The 17,581-nt window shown below is 41.2% G+C and overlaps 1 protein-coding gene across 1 annotated transcript in view; it reads right to left on the reverse strand.

The window, feature by feature from the left end:
* LOC139468665 (uncharacterized) overlaps window positions 1–7,812 on the reverse strand; it is a 47,915-nt gene extending 40,103 nt beyond the window's left edge. Inside the window, exon 1 of the mRNA XM_071250791.1 lies at window positions 7,700–7,812. Within this exon, the coding sequence (XP_071106892.1) occupies window positions 7,700–7,744 (45 nt within the window). The 5' untranslated portion in view covers window positions 7,745–7,812. The remainder of the gene's footprint in view (window positions 1–7,699) is intronic.
* Between the last annotated feature and the right edge of the window lie 9,769 nt (window positions 7,813–17,581).

Here is a 17,581-nt window from a genome sequence, read left to right on the forward strand (position 1 = left end):
ATTTAACTGGATGTACATACATGAAGTCACGTCTTGCATTTAGTCCTACATTCCCATTAAACAAGTTTCATATACCAGTTCACATTGTAGGTTTCATTAAAACATTAAAACTACGCCTTTACATTGACATCCGAATGAACAAGGAATAACTGCTGCAATTACATTAATTTGAACAATCAGCCATGCCTTGCATAGAAACTATTGTACACAAATGAGAAAGGCAGCCGCCACTCGCTTCACTTAACCATCAAATTACCTTAGACGACAATCACACCCACGTCGCATTTGACTTGAATATCTTACAATAGCGAGACTCAAAGCGAGACTCAAAGTTAACATAACCAACTAAGTTTGCTCTCCTTTAAAACATGTCAGCTACACCTTTAAACAAGTCTGCCAAACTTAGAAATATAGCCTGGTTCACAATACCCCAATATCTAATTATCGCTAAAGTGAATTCTAACATACAAATACAATGATACTGATAATGTTTCTAGATAAAACATACTTTTCTCAAATTATACAGATATTACATTATTGGGGTATAAATGTAAACATATATCATGACCTAACAAAAGATACACTGTCGCACCACCCAAAGATGAAGAGACACCGCCTACCAGTTGAATAGACTGTGCTAGAAAGCTACACCTGCAACGAGTACACACACAGTTCACACATTAATGTTTCCTTTCCAGTCCGCTGTAGCCGTCATGTTTGTGTCGCACAATGCGTCTCGTCGGCCTCGAGAAACGACCCTCTTTCATTTGGCAAAAAACACATTTTATACATTTGAATTTGAATCTGAATTACAGTCTCATTTCTTTCCTCTACAGGACACATTTTAAATGATCTCAATGGATACAAATATATATGGCTCTATGATATTTTCTTCGGCAAAGCTAAAGGAAAACAATATCACCATAAAGAAATATGACTGAAGACAAATGTACTTAGTCTACTAATGAATATTGCTTTACAATTATCCATGAAGGGATGATATTATGACGGACGGACGGACGGACGAGCGAATGCATTCACCAGTAGGCTACTCCCCTCACATAACCTTGCATCATATAAACATGTGGACGGACGGACGGACGAGCCAATGCTTTAACCAGTAGGCTACTCCCCTCACATAGCCTTGCATCACATAAACATGTGCACCGACAGACACAGAATTGTGGACCATTTGCACGCTGGTCATAAAACGGAATAGCTCATTCACTTCACTTGAACGAAAACGGAAAAGGCGGCCTACAGGGAGACGTTACTTATTAATGGGAAAGACACACTTATTTTCTAACCTACTTGAAAGCTATCTAAGTTGTTTCTTGTTTCATATTTCACTCTCTTACATTTCGTTTTCTTTCCATGTAAGACAATCGATGGCATTTATAACGCAGTAGGAGAGGGGCATGATCTCCAACACTTGTATTTAGCTATTGATTTCCCAGCAAACTCACTCTCCTTGCCAATGTTTCACCTGTCACACACCTGGGGGTGGATGGAAAGCTCTTCGCTTTCAATACATTTTCACTCTCGTCGGTTATTCTCTATAAACATCTTAAAATAGCACAGCAAACATAAACCCGTCTCCGCAACTTCTTTAATGGAGTACGTGGTAATATCCCATCTGCGTTCACGGTTCTCCGCCAATGGTAAACATACCTAATCGTAACGCTAATTTCAGAAACCAATATTTGGTCATTGGCATGAAGCAGGCTTATCATAGACATATATAGCATGACATGTTTTTGATAATAACTAATATCAAACTATGTTATTGAATTTATTTGATTCTCTTCAACATACTGAGATGACTAATAAAGATATTTTATTTAAAGATATTTCAGATATTAATTTCTTATATCTATACGAGACGTCAATATCGCTTTCATCGCAGCAATTACCTTGGTATGCTGCAACGATGTATGCAAACAGTACTATTGACATACCTCGCGCGACCTACTTCTGTCATTTAAGTGAATGATTTGATAATAAAGCTATATCTTACCGGATAAAGTATCTCCCTCAACTCTCGCCACTCCATGGTCAAGTCGGATTGGTCAGCACCCTAAATCCGAGGATATATTGTCCGTATTCCACCCCTGTCCAGTGAAAACGTATCAAACGATATATCCTTGTGAGACGCGAGGTCTTAAACAAGCGTCGTTCTCGATCTGAGTGTGCTTATGTGGTGTGACGACCCCCAACTCACAATACAAACACCCGTTCCTAACACAGGGAGCTGGGATAGACGGTGTTCCCGAGGGTGGGGACACGTGATGCGGCAAAAGACAGGTACCCCGGTGGACCGTCAAGTGAACTGATACCCAAGAGCATCATACAGCCACCCTCTCAAGCATGGCTTAACATACACCAGTGCAAAACATTGACGTCTCTCGTTGTATTGTGAGCAGAGGTTGAATAGCTTATGGACCACGACACACCACATCTGACGAACTGGGGACAGTCCCAGTGGGTGATTTTCTTTGGTGTTAAAAAGGTATGAATGTAACAATGGCCGATGGTAGTCGAGCAAAGGAAACACTCCACTCTACCCACAGACTTACAATTATCTGTATCGATCCGGGCTACCAGGGGCATATGACAGCAAAGCGTTTAGGTTATAGGTTCTGATGCTTCTCAAATTTCCTATCATTGCAAGATTTACAAATGTTGTGATTAGCTGCATGAGGTTGTAGATGTTGCTGAGCAGTGCCGTTGCGACGTCCATGTCTCTGCATTATGAGGGTCAATAAATGGCAGGGCCAAATTGAATATCTTTGGTCTTCAAACAACACAATTTTCATTTACATGGCACTTGATGGTAGAACTGTCCTCACAAAGCATGCCAGCTAGTTGATCGATAGTTGGAACACCAATGTATGGTTTGACCCAATTGGGAAATATATTCTTCAAACACGAACGTTTGGCATGCGTGCCACTTAAAGCCAAGGACACTTTCACATTCAACTGACATGCTACTTTAATGCTAAACTTAAGACCTACTGACTTTTGGTTACTATTCGATGATCACCGTAAGTTTAAATACCTGACGATGGGAAACTTTCGCCGCTCTTTACTGTTGATCAGTGTCTTCAACAAAACAAACTGCTGGACAAAAGAAAGAATGTACTTCCGATAGGATTTGACCAAAATATTTTTAACGCTATGAAAACGTTACTAGGCTTAAAACGGTCGCCGAAACACTTCAAACTAAAGGTCCAAAACATGACTAAGATATCCGTATCGAATACATCGCCATCGATTAACCATTTCTTGTTTGTCATTTTTAGAACCATCAAACATGGGTGTCGATCGGTGTATACTACCGATCGAGTTTGTTGACATGTTCACGATATTATCATAAGGGAAAATATAATGAATATGAATAATGGTGCACTTCTCGACGTGCAACCTGGGCCTATGATCTATATATATATATATATTACTAATGATGATTTTAATGTCTTTGATTGTTTTCTTTTCGAGAGGATGTTATTTGACAATGATGGCTCTACAAACGGTTATATAGCTAACGACGATCGTGAACTGTGCACAGTATGACATTGATAAGAACATTCCATTCTTGCTTAGGCCCTCTTATGAGAACCGATAACAAACGTCCTGCCCTTGAGGCTTTCTGATAACAGTCATACAGAAGTGGTACCCTATTGCACCCTCCGAGTCTAGCTAAAGTTACATACCAAGACTTGTAATATCAGTGATAAAAAATGAACTCATAAATCAGAAAAATTCATTTCGAAAAAAAAACATGATTGCGTTATGACGACAGTGAATTATTGCATTCAACGTACGCATGAATTACTTACTAATAAATGATTCCACCATACTACTACTAAATAATCACCTGTTCTCTCGGAGGATACCATTTTCATTGGATAACTCATTCCCTTGAATTATACATTTATATCGGCATGTATTGAATAATACATTTATATAATCCTGACAAAAGTGCTTCAAATGCATAAATGTGTTTTTACATTTCTTTATAACGAAAAGCGTGCAGTAAATTACAAGCACGTTGCGAACCCGGAATCAGGTAACACAACATATCGATTGAGAGTGTGTAACTTTAATTTCCTTGCTGAAACGTACACCTGATAGCCTCTTCTGTTTAATGCATACCCAATACAGTCCACACATGCGGCATACGCCAACATGCAAACGCTACATGTCTTATAATGTTAGACGTGCAGGGTTTAGCGTTACGACCGTTGTTAGGCTATGTTATACCATGTGACTTACAAACACCTTAACGCTATGAAGATCCCCTGAACACCACCTCTCACCCCGACATGTCCACCAGGGAAACGCATGAATTTTGGATATTTTCTATCACTACCATGAGGAAATATCTATTTTTGGTTTCCATATAATTTGTCTCAATGTGCTCCGATGGTGTATTGTCCGTATAAGAGCTAATTGTATTAATGTTACGTAGTGTTTATTTAGTTATTGGACTTACATGCAGGCAAGAAAAAGAGTCAAAATAAGTGACATACACAAGTGGGTGAGTGAGTATGGTTTTACGCCGCTTTTAGCAATATTCCAGCAATAGCACTGCGGGGGACACCGGACAATGGGCTTCACACATTGTACACATGTAGTGAATTGAACCCGGGTCTTCGGCGTGGCGAGCGAACGCTTAAACCACTAGGCTACCCCATCGCCGCAGAGCGGGGAAAAAGCCCGAAATGATGCAGCCACAGATCTTTACATAAATAACATAACTAGTTACATTTCAATCCACAATCATATGTGCTCTATTCATTGGACATGATTCATCACATATAGGTATAGTTTTATTTGGATAACAATGTGTATCAATACTGAGTCACTTTAATTGGTAAAGTATCATTCAAGCCCTACATTGTGACCATCCGATCCTCAATTCCGTAACCTCTCACGACAAACATGGATGCTGAGGACCATTTCTACAGGAAACCACGACATATTGGTCGCGTCATTCCGGTGGATCTCTCTGGTAGAGAAAATCAAACATGTCTGTATGTTTGCCTCAAAGGCAGCGAAGACGATTAATGAGTCTGTCTAATAATATTCGAGCTATATCACCGAGGCATTTACACAAAGCGGGCTAGAAAAAACAGTTGATGACAGCTTGAGCAACGACCAACGTTGGAGGGGGACCATCGCCGCCATGACACACGCGTCGTAATCACCCGAGGGTAAGTTGACGAAAAAAAGGGCAGGAATATTTACTAAATCCGCAGTTTGTTTGTTTGTTGTTTAACATCACACTCACACTCGCAATGTTCCAGCTATATGACGGCGGCCTGTAATAATCGAGTGAGGTGAGGTGAGGTGAGGTGAGGTGAGGTGAGGTGAGGTGAGGTGAGGTGAGGTGAAATGGGGTTTAACTTCGCGTTATAGATTATTACACTCATATAGCGACGTGCATGCACGTGTGTGTGAGTAACTGATTGTACTAGTCCGGACTAATGCCTATTTTATAGTGCAAGCCCACTGAGATACCATACCGCAGTTTAACATGAATACCCTACTCAGACACATTATACTGACTACGAGCCGACCTGTCCTTGTTTTAGCCCCTAAACGCCGAGCGCCAGGCAGGGTAACAACAAGTACTATCGTTTAACGTAATTGGTATGACGCAGCCGGAGATCGAACCTCGGACCTTTCGCTCTCCGGGCGGACGCTCAACAGCTAGACCACGGAAGCAGTAACAGACAGCTAGTGTAAACAAGCATGTATAATTATTAGTTCAATACATTTACTCATCATTTACGTGATGAAGGTGCAAGACACATCCCTGTAACGATGTTACAAACAATAAAGAAGTTGTTATCCGTAACAAATCACGTCTTCGTGTTCTAACCTCTAAATAATATAGTTGGTTGGTTGGTTGGTTGGTTGGTTTGTTATTTAACGCCGCACTCAGCAATATTACTATTACTACTCAGCTATATGACGGCGGTTTGCAAATAATCGAGTCTGGACCAGACAATCCAGTGATTAATATCATGAGCATCGATCCATCCAATTTGGATCGATGACATGCTTCAACCAAGTCAGCCTGACCACCCGATCCCGTTAGTCGCCTTTTACGACAAGCATAATCACCTTTTACGGCAAGCATGGGTTGCTGAAAACCTATTCTACCCCGAATCTTCACGGGTCCTAAATAATATAGACTAGTGATTGATGTTATGAGCAACGCCCCGTGTTATCAGTGTTTGATGGGAGAAATTAACCAAGTCACCGAGCCTGACCACCCGATCCATTTAGTCTGCTTTTACAACAAGCATAAGTTGGTTGGGAACTATTACACCAGGAATCCCCACGGGGCGATTACCTCTCTGAACAGATGACCCCATTCAACGTTAGTCTTCGTGCAATATATATATTTACATGCAGGTATGCATGGAAACAACAAGACCTTCTTTGCCAAAAACAACAAAAACTACAAGTTCATGTTCATTCGGCATGGAATCAAAGTGTCAATGAACTTCAAAAGCCTTTTTCAAAAACTCTTCAAAGCCATCTCCCGGTAACTTATCATTGATCTGACCATGTTCACGTGCAGTTACGAGCTACTTTCAGAAATAACAAACAATACACATTGTCTTATGACAAACCACAATACATGCGTGAAGCACGCGAGTCAGTTCAAGATTAACTGGTCCTGTATATAACTGTCACGCTTGGATACAGATGAGGTATGTGATTTATTGCTAAATTATTATGTGGAAGCACTCAAACATCACTGGTTAATATTCATCAGTAGACATCCCTCAGTAAACACATTAATGACTGTGTATTTGATTGGAGAAGTCAGTACACATTTAACAATAGTCTAGTTATTTTCGATGTATATATCTGACAGAGAGAGAAAGACCATGAACTTTCAGCATGCCGAGTTGGCATTGAATGGATGTGACAATTCAGGGTCGGTTTGCATTTGAAATGGAGAAAAATGCTATTTGCACGTATGCATAAAATGAGTCTCTTACAGAAGCTTGAGCATGTTTAAGGTACAACAATCCCATCCCACAATTAATTTCTGATTCCCTGCCCTTCAAGAATAAATTCTTTCAGAGTCTACTCAGGTATCGGTATACTGATGAGGTATTGTTGAGAACTATTTGATTGTTATTTGTTTGTTGTAATATTCAGATAGCAGTAGCAATATTCCAGATATATGACGGCGGTCTGTAAATAATCGGGTATGGTCCACACAACCTATGATTGACATCATGAGCATCGAGCCAGGCAATTGGGAGACGATGACATGATCAACCAAGTCTGAAAGTCAAGAAAGCGTGAACACCCTCGCCTCTTAAACAAGCACTGACGCCTTTTACGGCAAGCTGGGGTTGCTGAAGACCTATTCTAACACGGATCTTCGCGGGGTTTTTTTCGAACTATTTGAAATAATGCTGAAAAAATATTTTCCAGGAATGTAACAAAACAAAACATGAATTTTGTCTGTGATGAAACCCCACATCCCTACATTAAAATACTAGTTAATTTCATCCCATACATACACCCTATATAACTACAGATGTATGATGTTTCATTGTTTAAGTTTAAGTTTAATCAAATCGAACAATTGTATTGATACGTTGCGGTCTTCAATTTAAAACTCGAAGAAATGACATATCGCAGAGAATATCAAGCACTGCCTTACCTTCGTGTCTGCAACACCATCAGTATTTGGCGACACCGGGATCATTGCATCCGAATGGTTTAACTGAGATCCCAGCTCACAATCCCTCAATACAGCACATGTCTGGGTATCAATATATATCCCTGTGAGAAAGCACTAAATCTCTGAAATTGTTCCACGAATGATCACAAAATCAGCGCTAGTATCGATCTGGAAGCTGGTAATAGGTAGCCGAGTCACCTGTCTATGAGTTTGTCAGTGTAACATGTTAAAATTCAACCCTTGAAATAGTTAACTAACAGTCAGGTGGAGAAAGCCTGTCTGCTGACTGTCAGTGGTGTGCGGAGCCAGGTGTGACGTCACAGCACGTGCACGGTTAGAAGCAGACGACAATGCAGGAGAGTTCACGCACGAGTCGGTTGTTATCCACCAACCAGAACAGTTGAAAAGAATGAACGGAATGTTTATGTCAAATGCTTTAAGCCGTGCGTGGTGAATTTAGATTAATGATAAGTATAGATTAGTATGCTTATTTGTAAGACATTAAAAGCCAGACACGTCAGGCATAAAGTCTTTAACAAGGAAACCAAGCAACGGTGTTGATTATGAAATATGAAAATCTTTTGACTTCAAGTGGATGTATTTAAAGTAATACACGTGTGGCCATTGAATAGACGAACAGCAGGTGTAAGAAATGAGCTAGCTTAAAATGAACCATCGCTTCGACCGCAACACGATTGACCAACACGATTTCCAATAATTATCCTTTTGAGAAAACAGAAACAACAATGTGTCCTCAACTCTTAATCACAACACTAGGTTTATAATAGAACCTCTAGAAACACAACCCCAAGGACAAAACGATCCCATCTCCCGCTTACAGGTAAACGATTTCCTCAAAATCAGGTAGGAATCATTGTCTCCAGATGGAATGAATAACCATTAATGGCTCTGTCAGTCACGGACTGCAGGGAGGGACGTTGAACGCGGGACACAATGGGGAGGCACCGATATCCCCCCGACGGACGCCAGCCCTCGATAAAGACAGGTAGTAGATTAAGAAATTATCGATCTATCGTATTATTGATTTCGCTTTTGTCACTTATCTCCCAGGTCCCTAGGTACAAGTTCCAGAAAGCCGATCGTTATCCCAATGGCATAAATGCCGAGTTAACGATTTCTCCGGTTGGATTACAGTTCATAAATGGCCATTTCATTGACGGAAAGTTATCGGGATGGCGTAAAGGAAATATCATGTTTGGATTTGAACCTGTGGTATTTTCATAGAGTTTCTGTTGCTTTTTTGGAAAACGCTCGCCACACCCAATAACTCACAGTTCGATATCGATCTCCTTACAAACATTCTGATTAGTGTGGATCTCACGAGAGACTCCATACAGCTTGATTTCAAAAGCGTTCATTAATGCCAACGGTAATCAGAGAATAATGAGTGGAATTAAGACGCCATCGGCAATGGTTTGGACATTAGGGCCACGTTCGACACACTCGGGACAAGTTCCCATGGATGAAATAACAACTGTTTGCGTTGTGCGACACTTCGGATTAAATCTGAAGACCAAGAAAAATAACATTTTTGCTTTGTTTTTATAGGTTGAGTGAGTGAGTGAATTGGGTTTAACACCGCTTTCAACGATACTTCAGTTATATGATTGCGTGTCAGTTTTATTTAGGAGAAGAATCTAAAATGGTACAAGTCATAGACGTTTACTGATTTGATGAAACCGGCAATGGTGCTGACAGTAAACAGTGACTGACCACAGTTCAGTCGAATCTGGGATTCAAACCCACGACCACCGGATCTTTCGCCCGGAACACGAAATGGCGTGGTGTAATAAGGTAACAGGGGCCGATTTTGGTGAAACTCATGAGCATGTGTATGGTGCTGCCAAACAAGGATCATTATCTCTGCTAACTTTGGATTCGGGATAATAGGATCCAGACAAAGCAAAGGGACACAACTGTTCAAAATGAATTACAGCGTTATAGGAAACTGGTCTAGTCATGCCCCTGGTGGAACAGGAGTATTGCCACACGCGTGGATAATAAACACTGTATGAAAGTATTGTCCTGCAGACAAGCTTACGGCGGGTTTGTGTATTTTTACCATGGCATGTGAAGTAGATTTACTGACGGTTATAAATGCACACATAATTGTCCATTTTACTCCGTTATCCGCACCGAGTTGGCGTGAATGAAAATCCGTGGTTTGTGTGGTCGATACTTACAATATAATACATGGATATCATAAAGATGACGACCGCCTCCGTGGTCTAGTTGTAGAGCGTCCGCCCGGAGAGCGAAAGGTCCGGGGTTCTATCCGTGCCTGCGACATACCAAAAGACGTTAAAAGATGGTTTTTGTTGTTACCCTGCCCGACCCTCAGCATTAAGGGTCCAAAACAAGGCCTGGTCGGCTCGGAGTCGGTAAACTGTGTCTGAGAGGGGTATTCATGTTGAACTGCTGCATGGTATCTCAGTCAGCTAGCACTATAAATTTATCAGTCCGTACTAGTACAAGCAGCGCACGCACGCACGCACGCACGTCGCTATGTAAGTGCAATAATCTTGGACGCAACGTTAAACCCAATTTCACCTCGCCTATAAAGATGACACCGCTGTATGTTTTAACCCATTTTATATAAAAAATTATGCTTTTCTGTTAATCCGATAACGGTTTGGGGAGAACATTTTCAGTTATATAACACCATTCCCACAACCTCCAGTTATATAAACACCATTCGTACAACTTCCAGTTATATAACACCAATCGCACAGCTTCCAGTTATATAACACCATTCGTACAACTTCCAGTTATATAACACCATTCCCACAACTTCCGTCTATATAACACCATTCGCACTACTTCCGGTTATATAACATCATTCGCACAACATCGAAGTTATATAACACCATTCACACAACCTCCAGTTATATAACATCATTCGCACAACCTCCAGTTATATAACACCATTCGCAAAACTTCCAGTTATATAACACCATTCGCACAACTTCCAGTTTTATAACACCATTCACACAACCTCCAGTTATATAACACCATTCGTTTAACTTTAAGTTATATAACACCATTCGCACTACTTCCGGTTATATAACACCATTCGTACAACTTCCAGTCATATAACACCATTCGCACAACTTCCAGTTATATAACACCATTCGTACAACTTCCAGTGATATAACACCATTCGCACTACTTCCGGTTATATAACACCATTCGCACTACTTCCGGTTATATAACGCCATTCGCACAACATCAAGTTATATAACGCCATTCCCACAACATCCAGTTATATAATACCATTCGCACAACATCCAGTTATATAACACCATTCGCACATCATCCAGAAATATAATACCATTCGCACAACTTCCAGTTATATAACACCATTAGTACACCCTCCAGTTATATAACACCATTCGCACATCATCCAGAAATATAGCACCATTCGCACAACTTCCAGTTACATAACACCATTCGCACAACCTCCAGTTATATAACCTATTCGTACAACCTCCAGTTATATAACACCATTCCCACAACTTCCGTCTATATAACACCATTCGCACTACTTCCGGTTATATAACATCATTCGCACAACATCGAAGTTATATAACACCATTCACACAACCTCCAGTTATATAACATCATTCGCACAACCTCCAGTTATATAACACCATTCGCAAAACTTCCAGTTTTATAACACCATTCACACAACCTCCAGTTATATAACACCATTCGTTTAACTTTAAGTTATATAACACCATTCGCACTACTTCCGGTTATATAACACCATTCGTACAACTTCCAGTCATATAACACCATTCGCACAACTTCCAGTTATATAACACCATTCGTACAACTTCCAGTGATATAACACCATTCGCACTACTTCCGGTTATATAACACCATTCGCACTACTTCCGGTTATATAACGCCATTCGCACAACATCAAGTTATATAACGCCATTCCCACAACATCCAGTTATATAATACCATTCGCACAACATCCAGTTATATAACACCATTCGCACATCATCCAGAAATATAATACCATTCGCACAACTTCCAGTTATATAACACCATTAGTACACCCTCCAGTTATATAACACCATTCGCACATCATCCAGAAATATAGCACCATTCGCACAACTTCCAGTTACATAACACCATTCGCACAACCTCCAGTTATATAACCTATTCGTACAACCTCCAGTTATATAACACCATTCCCACAACCTCCAGTTATATAAACACCATTCGTACAACTTCCAGTTATATAACACCATTCGCACAACTTCCAGTTATATAACACCATTCGTACAACCTTCAGTTATATAACACCATTTGCACAACGTCTAGTTATATAACACCATTCGTACAACCTCCAGTTATATAACACCATTTGCACAACGTCTAGTTATATAACACCATTCCCACAACGTCTAGTTATATAACACCATTCCCATAGCCTCCAAACATATAACACCTTCGCACAACCGCCAGTTATATAACACCATTCGCACAACTTCCAGAGATATAACACCTTTCGCACAACATCCAGTTATATAACACCATTCGCACAACTTCTTGTTATGTGACCCCTGAAGATTCCGGGGTAGAATAGGTCTTCAGCAACCCATGCTTGCCGTAAAAGTTGACTATGCTTGTCGTAAAAGGCGACTAACGGGATCGGGTGGTCAGGCTCGCTGACTTGTTTGATGCATGTCATCGATCCCAATTGCGTGGATCGATGCTCATGATATTAATCACTGGATTGTGTGGTCCATACTCGATTATTTACAGACCGCCTTCATATAGCTGGAATATTGCCGAGTGCGGCGTTGAACAACAAACAAATAAAAATCAGATAGTTCTCAACAATACCTCATCAGTATACCGATACCTGAGTAGACTCAGGGAATCAGAAATTAATTAGAATGGGGTGAGGACGAGGTTGGGGATGGGATTGTTGTGCCTTAAACATGCTCAAGCTTCTGCAAGAGAGACTCATTTTATCCATACGTGCAAATAGCATTTTACTCCATTTCAAATGCAAACCGACCCTGAATTGTCATATCCGACTCGGCATGCTGAAAGTTCATGGTCTTTCTCTAACTAACCAACTTCTTGTTATGTAACACCATTCGCACAACCTCTAGTTATATAACACCATTCCCACAACTTCCAGACATATGATACCTTTCGCATTGCCTTTAGAAACATAACACCTTAATCTACACAATCAAGCAAGACTAAGACCAGATTCTTGTGTCATAAGACCAGAATCCAGCGCTGAAGAGAAAAACAGCCATTCCTCTTCCGTCGCCATGTTGACCCAATCACTCAGTTGATTCCACCCTGCAGTATTGATCCGCGATGAAAATAATCCCCCCTCTTTGTGTTCCAGGGAGGTATATGAAGGAAGTAGGGTACTAGACTGGGTTTGTCTCCGAGGGAGCTGTGTGCTGTACAGTGCCCAACACAATGCTAAACTCAAACACGGCCCGCCATCGTCAGCACACGGTGTACACATGCTGGTATGAGATATGCAGATACCGCTTCATGCCACGCAAGTCATCAATACATGTTTAATATACTTGAGCCACAAAATAATGAAGGAATTGGTTTAGAGATGAATAATTATTAATTATTAACTGTCTTCAGCATGAGTGTTTGCTAATCTTGATAAACCCAACAAATGGTTGGTTCAAAGGTTTACATCCGCGGCTGTTTTGTCCAACCCGTCAATCACTTTAAAGGTGAAGTGAAATGGGGTTAAACGTCGCGTCCAAGATTATTGCACTTATAAAGCGACGTGCGGTGTGTGTGTGTGTGTGTGTGTGTGTGTGTGTGTGTGTGTGTGTGTCTCCGGAATGATTCCGATTTATAGTGCTAGCCTACTGAGATACCATGCCGTAGATTAACATGAATACCACACTCAGACACTGTTTACCGACTCCGAGCCGACCAGACCTTGTTTTAGCCCCTAAATGCCGAGCGCACCTCTTTTGGTTTGAGGCGGCCGGGAATCGAACCCCGGACCTTTCGCTCTCCGGGCGGACGCTCTAACAATAGACCACAGAGGCGGTCCAATCACTTTAAAAGACATTTTCATCAAAAATGCAAAAGAAATCAAAGGTAACTCTGAATTCATATGATTCTTAATCTAAATCAAGAGAGGGGCGGTCGGGTAGCCTTGTGGTTAAAGCGTTCGCTCGTCACGCCGAAGACCCGGGTTCGATTCCCGATATGGGTACAGTGTGTGAAGCCCATTTCTGGTGTCCCCCGCCGTGATATTGCTGGAATATTGCTAAAAGTGGCGTAAAACCATACTCACTCACTCACTAAATCAAGAGGGGGCCGGGGGCCCAGCTGTCTAAGTTCGCTGTGCGAAGTTGCGTCCCTTGGGCACGCCAGAAGCCTATGATCGTGGGTTCGAATCCCGGTTCACTCCTATTACGATCCTAGGATTGTCAGCACCATACCCCTGCTCATGGGTTTTACCATCTAAGACCTGCATCCCTTCGGTCTTTCCTACCACATTATGCTGACACGCCGTGATATAACTGGATACTGTTAAAACTCACTCACTCACGCACTCACTACATCGAGCACATTTGTCTCGTTATTATTGGACGCCAGTGAAAATTGGTAAGGTTCGGAGACGAGAAGCACAAATAAAAGATGTCATTATGCCAGTACTATAGTAGTGCGACCAAGGACCAATTTCTTAAAGTATATTGGCATAGTTAGACTTTCAGCAATCATAGTGCTACGACCGCTTTGTGTCACTATAGTTATGAATGAATGAATCCTAATCAGGGCGGTCGGGTAGCCTAGTGGTTAAAGCGTTTGCTCCTCAAGCCGAAGACCCGGGTTCGATTTCCGACTTTGAATAATGTGTGAAGCCCATTTCTGGTGTCCTCCGCTGTTATAAGGCTGGAATATTGCTAAAAGCGGCGTAAAATCAAACTCACTCACACACCTTATGAGAGGATGAAACACACAAGAACATTTCGTAAACTGGAATCGCCGTTAATTTGTCTTTCACAAATGAGATTGCATATCATTTTATTCAGGTTTGATGTTTTTGGCGGCGTTAAATCACGGTCACAACCTTAACCCGTCAATGTAACGCCGCTAAAAACAAAACATTTTGTTTGTAAAACAATGTTTAGCAGTCCGTTCTCAATGACTGTTTCAAGTAAAAAATGTTTCAATGTGTATTTAATGCCAGCCGATGTCAATATTTCATGTAAAATGTATGTGTATGCGAATACAGATGAATGATCGTTGCTTTTCGTTTTGTCTTCAGTCCAACTTTTTGTACTCTTTGTAATCCGGACCGCGCTGTAAACCGGACTTTTGTACCGGTCCCCACCTAGTCCGAATTTGACTCAGTCCAGAGTTATTGGACGCTGAGAAGGCTACCTCGCCGCCCCTACACGAATGTAAGTGCATTGAACATATACATGTAGGTTTTGCTGTCTGTTAAAATCCGTGGGGGTTCTTGATAAGACTGTAGGTCGGGTCCCCGGCAACCTACGTTTTGAGCCTCACATACAAAAAAATTGCGTAAAAGTGAAATCTTTTGATGTGGATATTACATGATGTCAAACAAGTATACTGAGCATTTTCTTTCGCTGTGACAAGTCGGTAGAATAAGCAGGAGTGAGTGACTTTCGGAAAATCGACACACTTGCCGAACGTGCAGTGATGAAGTACTTGTAAGAAAAGGGCGTAATTAACACTAAAAACATCCAAGAAGATAATTAGAACAACATGAGGGAAGAATGCCCCTTCTTTTGCCACTGTAAAGAGGTGGGCTGCAGAGTTTAAGCGTGACAGGGCGACCCCCGTCTTGGAAGGCCTGTCACGTCAGCAACACCAAAAGCGATCCAGAGAACCCTCGATATGTTGATGGCCGACCGGTGAATGATTGAGCGTCATATAACTTGTTCCGAAGGCTTTCCCCAGGAGTGACTAATGCCATTATCACCGAAAGTATCAGCTTGTTGGGGTCCAACGTTTCTGGCATCTGATAAATCACGCAAAAGGAGTAACATGTCTCGTGATAATCTGTCTCTGTTTAAATCTGATCCAGTAAGGTTTGGATGGAAACAACAATCAACACAATGGAATAATGACATCGCCCAAACTCCTTCAGCACACACCTTATTGTGCTGATCTGGCTCCGTCCACCTTCTGTTTCCAAACACGAGGAAAGCTCAAGTCGGAGGCTATTTCGACTCGAATGATGACGTCATAGCAGGTGTGGAAGACGTTTTGGACATCCAAGAGGACTTCTGTGAAACTGGGAAAAAATCCCCCCAACAGCGTTTGCAAAACGGTTTGAGTGTGAAAGGGGGTTTATGTTGAAAAATAGATCATTTTGATGTCTTGAGGTCACATCGTTCCAGTTGGAGCTAAGAGTGAGTGAGTATGGTTTTACGCCGCTTTTAGCAATATTCCAGCAATATCATGGCGGGGGACACCAGAAATGGGCTTCACACATTGTACCCATGTCGGGACTCGAACCCGGGTCTTCGGCGTGACGAACGATTGCTTTAACCACTAGGCTACCCGACCGCCCCTGGAGCTGATATCTTATCAATCAACCTTGGAATAATTATCATAAGAGGGGACTAAGGGATCGATCGGTTCGGTCAGGCTCGGTTGATTGCAGGTCTTCGTATCCAAACAGTTTGCGAGGTTGCTCGTATCAATCACTGGATTGTATCACAAGGACACGGTATGTACGAACCGTATAGAGAGGGTATGTATACATCACATAGAGGGAGTATCTATAAACCATGTGTGAGAAGGTATGTATGCATCATTTAGAGAGAGGTTTTTTTATAAACCGAATGGAGAGGGTATCAAACTATTATAAAATATATATTTAACCCACATACATATATATGATACTATACGTCTGTTTCGTTGGAAAGTTTCACAAACAATGGGAATAACATTGCTCTGATTCCAAGATTACCCATGATTCATTCTGAGCTAGGCGGTTGACCCGGTTGTTTTACACAACAGTACCGCAAGAGTTGTTTCCCCTGATAATGTTATCCGCTCTCGTATATCTCAACACAGGTGGAAAAGAACGTTTGGATCAGTCCAAATAACACTTACTGCTGTGTGTGTAAATTTTATTACTTTAGTCTCACAAGTTTCACGTCGACTATCTGTACCTTTTCTCCCAATACTGATTGTCATATCTCTCCCCCTTTTGAGAGCAATCATCGGCCATTGTGTTAATCTGCGTTGTCAAGCTACATCTGTGGGGAACAACTCACCAGACACTTCCGTCTCAAAAACAACGTCGCCCAATTTACGACGTCATCAAGTTACGAGCCCATGTTCGAATCTCAGGAAATGATAGAAAAACGTTTCATCGTGTATTGTAAACCTATAGAAAGTGTGTTCTGTGTTGTGATTGGCTAATTTGGGTCACATGACCAAATGTGAAAAGGGTGAAAATGTGATTTGCATTCCCTGGAGCAAGCGACCGAATCACTGTGTAGGAAATTAGGAGGAATACATAATTACTCAGCATTTTTGCAGACTAATTAACATGGACGCTATGGTTCAGCTGACTCAGGAATTTAATTTCTCGCTGCCTTCAGCAGAAGAAATATTTGCCGAAATTGATGAATCTGTTTTGCAACAACTCTTATCGGATGATTGTGATTCATATTTTTTTTTTTCACTTTTAAAAGCCTATTTGGATTTTTTCACAAAACCATGATTGACACCTGTCAAAAGTCATCAACTTGCTGTGCTAGCATTTCCTAAACAATTTTTAATCATAATGATTCGTTTCCACCCCTATAAATGATAAAAAATCTTTTCAAC

This window comes from Haliotis cracherodii, unplaced genomic scaffold, assembly GCF_022045235.1.
Source record: "Haliotis cracherodii isolate W230 unplaced genomic scaffold, xgHalCrac1.p SCAF_2, whole genome shotgun sequence".
In the NCBI taxonomy this organism is placed as follows: domain Eukaryota; kingdom Metazoa; phylum Mollusca; class Gastropoda; order Lepetellida; family Haliotidae; genus Haliotis; species Haliotis cracherodii.